Source organism: Hibiscus syriacus, unplaced genomic scaffold (assembly GCF_006381635.1).
Source record: "Hibiscus syriacus cultivar Baekdansim isolate YM2019G1 unplaced genomic scaffold, ASM638163v2 tig00110467_pilon, whole genome shotgun sequence".
NCBI classification, from domain to species: Eukaryota; Viridiplantae; Streptophyta; class Magnoliopsida; order Malvales; family Malvaceae; genus Hibiscus; species Hibiscus syriacus.
The window spans coordinates 142,759-152,389 of NW_024062749.1; the positions used below are offsets into that span (position 1 = coordinate 142,759).

The 9,631-nt window shown below is 34.7% G+C and overlaps 1 protein-coding gene across 2 annotated transcripts; it reads right to left on the reverse strand.

Moving 5' to 3' along the window:
* Positions 1 to 774: 774 nt before the first annotated feature.
* LOC120127443 (cullin-1) lies at positions 775 to 6,216 on the reverse strand. 2 transcript variants are annotated; one of them, XM_039145357.1, is made up of 20 exons: positions 5,917 to 6,216; positions 5,410 to 5,544; positions 5,198 to 5,297; positions 4,882 to 5,067; positions 4,696 to 4,743; positions 4,405 to 4,608; positions 4,225 to 4,302; positions 3,792 to 3,881; positions 3,594 to 3,674; positions 3,433 to 3,492; positions 3,035 to 3,064; positions 2,871 to 2,957; positions 2,632 to 2,781; positions 2,503 to 2,558; positions 2,255 to 2,375; positions 1,996 to 2,157; positions 1,748 to 1,891; positions 1,401 to 1,619; positions 1,135 to 1,302; positions 775 to 1,033 (listed from the first exon to the last, which is right to left on the reverse strand). In XM_039145357.1, the coding sequence occupies exons 2-20, from the start codon at positions 5,538 to 5,540 to the stop codon at positions 932 to 934; spliced, it is 2,217 nt and encodes a 738-aa protein (XP_039001288.1). In that variant the 5' UTR covers positions 5,541 to 5,544; positions 5,917 to 6,216; the 3' UTR covers positions 775 to 931. The 2 variants fall into 2 exon arrangements, with proteins under 2 accessions (XP_039001288.1, XP_039001287.1); XM_039145356.1 differs by having other exon boundaries at positions 5,410 to 5,587.
* Between the last annotated feature and the right edge of the window lie 3,415 nt (positions 6,217 to 9,631).

The window sequence follows — 9,631 nt, forward strand, 5'->3', positions numbered from 1 at the left end:
AATACTTGAATGTTTTTTACTCTACTTCTATTTATCTTTTTCACATGCTCAAACATTTTTTATGTTATTATTCACACTTACTATTCAAAGCACCAGAACTAAAGGAAATAAGGTAATGTTAAGTCTTTGGAGTATTAAATTGTTTTCTACATTATTAGTTCTTGATTTAATTAATTTTTTAATTATTATTTTTGTTTGAAATGTTGATGCGTAGAAAAGAGTACATCTTTCCAAAAATGGGTTTAAAAACTATCCAAATATTGGATAAATGAACTATTGATAAATTAAAATTAAAATACAATTATATTGATTTCGAGTTAATTAAAGGAGTAAAGCACTTAGTCATGAGGCAATAAAAAAATATTGTTTTGCTTATGATACCAAGAGATACAAGACATTATGTTCAAAGATCCCATATTGACAATAATAGACATAAGTTTATGTAAAAGGGCAGTTCAATTTGGTTATTTTTCAAATTTTATGGTCCCCTTGATAGATACAATTTTAAAACTTCAACTACATAATTAAAATTAGAAGACGCACCCTGGAATGTAAGTCTTAACATTTTATAGATTTCTTACAAGATCATATATTCCATTGTTAAACAAAAGTCTCGGTACACTTTATTAACTCCAATTTAAAACCATCTGGTACAAAAAGTAAACGAGATAGAAGGGTTCCTTAACATATTGTGGGATTCCCAGCTCATTTGTTTCATACTCATGTGTAGCCGATGAATACGAAGAGATCAAAAATCAGACTGAAACTTTAGGGTTCCTTGGAAAACGAAGGTCTACTCATATAATACTCAACATTTAGAGTGAAACATTAACCAAATTTCAGTACTAAAACTTTCTTCAACTTTACATACACCTGGTACTCAACTTATCATTTAAAACAAATCCCCATTTGCAAAAAAACTCACCAAATTTTAGGCCAAGTACCTAAATGTGTTAGGATTCTCCTTGTCTCTCTCCAGATAGTCTCTTGTGATGAGATCTTCTATCCTCTTCTTGATGGCTTTAATATCAGGCTGCGAATTCCGAATGTTTGATTACTTTATTACTAAAAATAAACTTTCTAATTTATTACTAATATGACTATGGATAAATAGGGTTGGCATATATTTAATACCTTGAACATGTGACTCAACTGCTCAACACATTCTGACACTAATTGTTGGTGGCCTAAAACCTTTCTACTCTTCATTATGCGCACGATTGCAGCATCAATGGCATAACGACGATCTTTATCAACATCTTCAACCACTCTCTTCCTTTCATCCACAGGTGGGAGAGGAATCTGCGTAGGATGACATACAAAGTTATAATCTTGTCATACAAATAGATATTAAAGGCAATAATAATGTAAAAGAGAGGAGCCGCAAGACAGTTACAGACCTTAATCCTCCTCAACTTGTCAGTGAACTTGGAATTGAACTCGAAGTAGTCACTCTGGGAGATGGTTTTTGTGTTTGGCTCTTTACATAGAATCTTATACTTGGCACACGACAGCGAATGTAGCAATCTAACCAAGTCATCATGGGTCAAATTCAACTGAGCCATAATCTCTGAATAGCTCAGACGATCAGAAGCATTGAAGAGCAGAAGGACAGCAGCCTGTTTACATAGGCAACTGGAGATTAGATTCTACCATCGAAGACCATAAAGAGACAGACATGAATCAAAACCACATAATATTTTTTCTTTTTTACTTTAAAGTGTGCAGAGTTCAGGAGTCTGTTTACCTGGTATGTTGAAACAATCAGTTCAATGTTTTTTTGTTCAAACTTTCCATTAATGTGACAAGTACCCAACGAGTATATCCACGTAAGCTTTCTGTGTTTTGTTTTTGTTTCATAAAATCCTTTGAAAACTTCCACGCACTTTACCTGAAACAATGATATTCCTAAATATAAATAAAACTTCCAACCAAATTGTGAAGAAAGATATTTATTACTGTCATCATGCAAATAATAATGTTTGAAATCATTACCATCTCAGAAGGGAGATTGAGATCAAAAGATTTATAACTTGGCCAGAAACCTGTAGTAAGAACAGTAACTGTTAAATCAATCCCAGGATGTGCAGCTGCATTATTCCTCAGATAGTCCTCAAAGCTGGCTTGGTTTTCCCTTGCCAGTGTCAGATCCGTGACCTGTTAGAAAGGCAGAACACAAGTTTCATCACAAAATTTTTAGAAAAAAAAATCAAAGCAGACAAATATTAAACTACAGAAAAACAGGCCAACTCACCATGCCCTCCATCTTTGAGGTGAACTGCCCACCACATTGCTGCTTTAGCTTAGTCAGAATGCTCCTTTCATGATCATCATTAGCACTACGATCAAAAAGTAATCGGCGAGCAAGCTTCTTCCTGTCAATGATTGCACATCGTAAAGGTAGGATCAAAATGAAACATGAAAAGTTACACCATTACTGGTTTTTTTCCATTCTTGACAAATTATATGAAACTAATTGACAAAAAAAGTTAATAGCCTCACCTGTAGAATTCAGCAAAAAGGTCTTTATCACTAATATATGCAAGTAGTTTAACTACCTATAGAAAACAAACAGATAGTTCAGAATCAATTTCATATCACCACAAATTAAAATTAAAATTGATAAGCTACCTTCTCAAGTGTCTCTTCAATGGCTTCATCACTTAATTTCTCACTTCCACCCTTCTTAAGGATATTATCACAGAAAGTAGCCAAAAGCTCTGCACTTGAGCTGCCAGTAACAGTTTTATTGCAGAATACCTCAAACGCCTCTTTCAAGGCCTGTGGACATTTCAATAAAACTTGGGTCAGGGGAAATGATGGGACATGATCCATAGTAGACAGTTAGGACTACAATTTACAACACTAACCTTGTGAAAGAGAGTATGGTTTTGAAAACATTCGGTCACGTATGCCATATACTTATCATGAAGCTCAATTATTTTCCTGATAAGGACCTGATAATAGCATACAAATTTTCAACATTTATGCCGACTTCGAGAGAATCCATAGCAATAAAAGTTGGGATATTTACCTGTTCCTGTACACCTGAAGCACTTGAGGCCTGTGGAAATGAACAAGTATTAGCACTTAAACAAGAAATATGTGAGCATTAGAAACAATAAATTATCATCTATTTTTTTATCTTGATGGTGGGGAAATATTAGTCTGTAGTTGTAGGGATTTTTCACCTTTCCCACCAGAGAGAGATAACAAGGGAAAGTTAGAAGTTGGTAAGTAAAAGAGGTATATAAAACTACACCATTAAGAGAACTGCAAAACCATAGTAACAGATGTAGATAAAAACCCACAAGACCTAACTGATATACTTAAATACTGCTCATGCAATCCTCTATTAGTTAGAAGAAAATAATTTCACCCCTAGAGAGAGAATTCTATCCAGAAAAAATCTTCATGAATTATCTAACTAACCTGGTTACTTGCTGCATCTTCAACTTGTTGAACCAAGGCGTTACCTTCAGCAGTAATATGCTGCAAAAGAAAGACACTCAGAAAGGTTCAGTAAAATCATAGAATAACAAAAGAATGATGGCCATTGATCTTGCAGAATAGAATAAACAGAAAATTCAGACCTGCTTGAATATATTGGCAACAGGATCCAAGCCTTTGGGTATTTTACAATAAAGCCTATACATTCTAGAAAGATCCTCCACCTAGATAGTGTAAACAAAGTCAAATAAGTATCTGATATATATATATATATATATATTTGTTAAATCAAACAGCTAGAAGCCATGCCTTGCTAGCAAAGAAACGGTGTTGAACAATACCTTGTCATCTCTAAGCAAGGCCCTGCATCCTGAGTGTTCCTTTTCAAGCAGCCGGTTTGCATAAACGACCAACAACTCATGTTGCACTTTCTAGTAACATAATAAATAACTATTAATAGAATGATCTATAAATGATAGAATTGTCTTCAAAGGAACTCTATGTTAATTCTGATTACACTATTCCATGTCATTAAATAGGTTGAAAACGTGAAATCTCAATTTAATATATATGCCACCTAAAGAGAATTCACATAACTTTTATTGTAAAATCTTAGTGACAACTATCACACATAAAAAATTATTCATTTTATGTCCCCTCTTATGGTGGACAATTAAGCAGATTCTCTAAAAGAGTAAGTGCACCCTTCAAGCCAAATTAAGCTCACAGAAAAAGCTCTCCATTAACCTATAAATTTCCAAACATTCTACTGACCTCTGACAATTTTGTCTCGCTGCTTGAATGCAGGTAGTGAGACACTCTGTCCCTTTCCTTCTTCAGGCATTCTTCAGACTGCAATTAGCATTAAAATAAAAGCTATCATAACCATCTGTGTCAATCAGGGTAAAAATCTTATAACCTATGAAAAAAACGCAGGAAAACTTTGACACTTGCCTTCAACATGTAATCTGGACAAGAATCCTCTTCAATCCAGCTTGATGCTTTCCGTGAATAGTAAGCACCAGTATCCTGAAGCATGGCTCCTTCAAAATCATCCTCATAACGATCCATTTGTCCCATGCCAATCTCAACAAAAATATCTAAGACATTCTTCAGTAGTGCTCGGTCTATCTGCTCTCCCTCACGTTCTTTATCAATCTGATATGAAGTAACCATTCCTTTTAAGTTTTATATTCAAAATGTGAACTAAATACAGTTAACCATGACATGGTGATGCAAACTTACAAGGGCAATTACAGCATCTCTGACTTTTTCATAAACTTCCTGATATACCTGAAATGAGTAATATATATATATATATAGTTAATAAAAATTATATTGGAAATAATAAGCAGCTAACTCTCAAAATCCAACTCATCAAAGCAGAATCGGTACTGTATAAAGGTGTCCTTTGAAGAACTAATAACAAACCAGATCACGGAAGCAGGTCAGCCCAACTTCATTAAGTGCAGGGAGAGATCTCCGGGTAATGAAGTAGCGATCAAGGTAATGGAAGAATCGTGATAGCCATCTGACCATTACTTTATGGTTTGCCCATCTTTTAACAAGCTCCCTCAGCATGAACTCATCATGCTTCTCTCTCAAAGATGGCAATACCTGATTTCATAAAAGGAGGAAATATGAGAAAAATACACACAAAAGTAAATAAATAGCCTTCATTTTCTGTTCGAGAAAGCTATTAAAACTGAATTTAGAAAAGTATCCACAATAACACCAAATTCCTTACCGATGAAGTAATATATTCTTCAAATGACTCACGGTACTTATCATAAAGCTGTTGAGAATAATCATGAGGTGGCTTTTGAGTACACATGTTGTAGATGGTCCTATAGTAGTTTCAATTAAGGAAAGATGATGGGGATCAAGAGACCAGATAACTAAAGATAATAAGCAGCTAAAAAAAATCAGCAAAACTTGAAAACAAGTACTGAGGAATACGTATAAAGCATCATATATTCTTCTGAGCTAAATGGAGGCTCCGGCAGTCCTTCCAATATCCTCTTCAGCTTCGTGATCCCCTTATGCATATAATCCCATCCCTGATCCAACTCAATGGTCTTGCGCTCCATTGTCCTAAGAGTGGAGCAAAGATTTCAAGTTAAAACCTATAAAATCCCTAGCATTGACGGAAAACCATGGAAAATCGAACAGTGAAACCCTAGCATCAATATTGGCAAACAAATAATCCAGCCTTACATATAGATGAACCGAATAACAATATATCAAAAGATGAAGGTCAAACATGGACGAAAAACACTACCAACTGAGCAAAAAATATAATTTCTACACAATGTCAGCTCAAACGATACGATACCCACAAATAAAACATACTCAAATAATCGATCAAGCAAAACAGATTTATAAAAAAGCCTAAAATTGGTCGAGAAGTACTGAAAATCAATCGATCAGACAAAAAATTATTGAAAATAATCAGAAATAGCGTACCGGAAATACGATCGGAAAGCAGACAAATTAAAGAAACCCTAAACTTATTGCTAAAGAAGAATCGAGTCGGAAAAGATGATTGGGGGGCGTAATTATGTAGTGGACGAATGGTTGAATGAAGGCAGTCAAAAGAATTAAGAAAAGAGGGCGATAATTTGTTTGGAAATAATTAAATTTCGACCCCAATTGAAAAGTTTAGCCCTTTTTGAGCTTTGACCTCCCCACGTTTCCCCTTCGCTACTTTGGTGCTCAAAAGCTTTGGGCTTTGATTTGAAGAAATTTTGGGTTCTGGTTTCATCCTTCCTCTACACAGTAGCAAGTAATAAGAGATGATATTTATATATACAGGGTAAACTACGAATACAGTCACTAAACTGTTAATTTATTTCATTTTGGTCACTCAATTTTTTTTTACTTTATCTACTTTTTATATTATTTGTTGTCTCTCGGACATTAAGTGTCGAACGTTGTTTGAATCTTTTAAGTTCATATAAAAAAAACCCTTTAAACTTATTGCTAAAGAATAATTTATCAACTATTTTTTAAGTATATTTTTATCATTTTTCTTGATTAAATATATCTTTTAAAACTATATGCATAGTCAATATGAGATATAAACTATAAGACGAAGAGAGTAATATATTTTGATTTCACGTTGATTAGATGGTGGATGTTGTAAATTAAACCAAGATAAGTAATGACTGATATAATTGAATGACAATAAAGAAGGATGTCAAGTGGAGGGTGAGAACTTAGGATGTTATATTATAATTTTAGGGGATTTGAAATTATTAAGATTCAATAGTGCAAAATTAAATAACCAATAAAAATATAAAAATACTTAAATTATATTAAAATTAAAATTTTAAAAGTGCGATCTCACCCCTCAATTCAACCATGTTTAGATTGATTACTTACATTAAAAAAATAGACCGACCAACTTATGTTAAATTAAAATATAATAACTAAATCTCAAATCTAAACATTATAAACGACCAAAATCATAATTTAACCAACCTATAGTAGATCTAATAATTATATTTGGCTTAATAAAAAGAGTAAAATATATTATAGGTCACTAAACTATGCTTAAATGATTAGTTTGGTCATGAAATTTGTCAAACATTACAAAATAGTCATTAAATTTATCAAATGTTATAAGATGATCATTACAATTTATCAAACTATTATAAAATGATCATTAAATTTTATTGAACTGTTGCAAATTGTCATTAAATTTTTTATCAAACTTTTACAATTTTTATAGCATCGCAATGTCCATTTTATAACAATTCAATAAATTTAATAATTATAACTTTTGCAATTTCAGTGACTAAAATAACTATTTTAACATAATTTAATAACCTTTTATGTACTTTATGTTAGAGTATGGTCTTGTATTACCTTGGCTTTGCTGATGTCTCGCGTGATTAATAACTTCACGTCCAGCGTGAGTTTGTTAAGGGTTGGTTATAAGTTGTTAGAGTTTCTAGGATGTAATTAACCGACTGGTTAGCTGTATAAATAAGCTACTCTTTAGATGTGAGCGGGATACTTTTTCAATGAAAATATACAGTTCTGAAATCTTTCTAAATGCTTTTCTCTTCCTTATTATTTTTGTGAAACGATAAGTCTTTACTAGGAATTAGGTAAGATGAAATAAATGTACAATTCCTACGACTTGACAATGATAAACATAAGAGCTAAGGTTCAAGCACTTGATTTGAAACTTTCTTCTTTTTCATATTCAAATGTGCAAATATGGAGCACGTGGAGAACATTTTTCATGTTCCAATGACTTGTCATCAGCCTTTCTTCTTGTTTCCAAACACAAATTTGCTGCGGCTTGTATCATACACGACAAAAGGAGTCTTCGTCTTCTTCCAGGAGTGGAGGGCAACCTGGTTATTTGGTGACAACAAATGGGAGATCCTTCAGATGGGGAGTGGACCCTTTGAACCCTATCTGGTAGTTAATCCCAAAGTGGCCACGTCAGCTTTGTCCACCATACAAGAACAAGATGATCTTCATGGCAAAAGCTGTAGCTCTCAGGCATCCCGGATGGGCTTTTCAACGGCTGAATCCCCATCATGTGGGAGCTGTTGTTGGAAAGGATTTTGCATTGGCAATCGATGTTGTTGAAGGTGTTTTTCATGCAAATTGGTAAGCCTTGACCCTCGATCCCCATGAAATCGAGGGTCGTCATGTTACTTCCTCCGCTGCTTTCTCGGAATATCGGCGGCACTGTCGAGTTCCTTTCCGTTGACTGCAACCCATCACTATTACCTCCGAGTTCCATGTTGTTCATCAAGCCTTGGTATCGTTCTGCTCCATTAATGAACATGTTGGTGGTGGTGAACATTTCCATATCAGTCATTGCTCCTGTGGTGACATTGAAAAGTTGTGCCATTTCGTCTGGTGATTTTTGCATGAACGAGTTAGAAATCATCCTGACCATGGTCGCATGATGATCGGTGTGTGACTGGAACTGATCGTAAGATGTGTTTTGCTGCCGAAGCCCGTTAAACGACGGAGGTCTAATCAATTGATCGGGGCCTTCCATGCCACTAGCAAAGCTTTTTTGCATCATGGGTGAGTTTATACTATTACTTGCGGTTGCACCCACTTATGCTGTCCTGTAAATAATTGAAGCTAGATGAACTATTCGAGCTAAGTTGTAAGCTCGAGTGCTGATACGAGGAAATGCTTCCAGGACCGCCGAATAGACTGCCTGAGCTACTCGAAAACATGCCTCCTCCCATGTTCATGGACTTAAACGGCATCGGCACTAAAGTTGTTAAAATCAGACATTTCCATAGATGCATTGGCATTGCCCATTAGCATTGATGGCATCAACTCCGGCATTTGGTTTTGTAAGTTCGATGATCCGATATTGTTCATCGGTGCTGCATGGTTAACCTTGTTGTTCTCTTCGGCTAATGCATCACAGAAAGCTCTGTGTGTGATAAAGCTGTCTCTCCTGCATAAAGAACAAGCAGTACTTTTGATCTAGAGATCAGACAGATCTTGAAGTAACATGATCATTGGACCCCTATATAAATCAGCGGAAAGATTGATAATTGAAGCTGATGCTAAATGGGTCGTGGAAGCTTTAATCAAGGGTGAAACGGAAGCCCTGCATGAAGAAGCTCTTGTTAAAGACTGCGTGGAAATCTGCAAGGAAGGATGAGTCATCGAGATCCGTCATACTTGGCGCGAAGGGAATAGATGCGCCGACCGTTTGGCTATAATGGCTCTTGAAAGAGAGGAGGGAACTCAAATCCTTACCAACCCTCCGAAGGAAATTGTTCATTTTTTACGAGCTGATACTAGAGGATTAGCCACTCTAAGACTGTAGGCTATGATGTAGTTATATTACTCAATGTACCAAAAAAATATACGATAATTTAATTTTTTTAAAGAAACTATAATCTCTATCAACCGTGATCCCTAAATCCTAAACTATAAAGCTAAAAAGGAAAAATGTAAGAAAGTTATCATGTGAAGGATGTATTTGCTAATTAATCATGTTTGTCTCGGTCGATGTTAACTATTCAGTATAGTTACAGCTTCTTCTGCATGATTTAATCATATTAAAGATGGGTTGCTGATTTGTTTTCTAGGTATATTATGCCCCTTCTACATGCAGGACACCTATGGTAAATTGCATTACCCATATTTTCTTTTAGATTTTTGACCTTTTCTAACTAGTAAA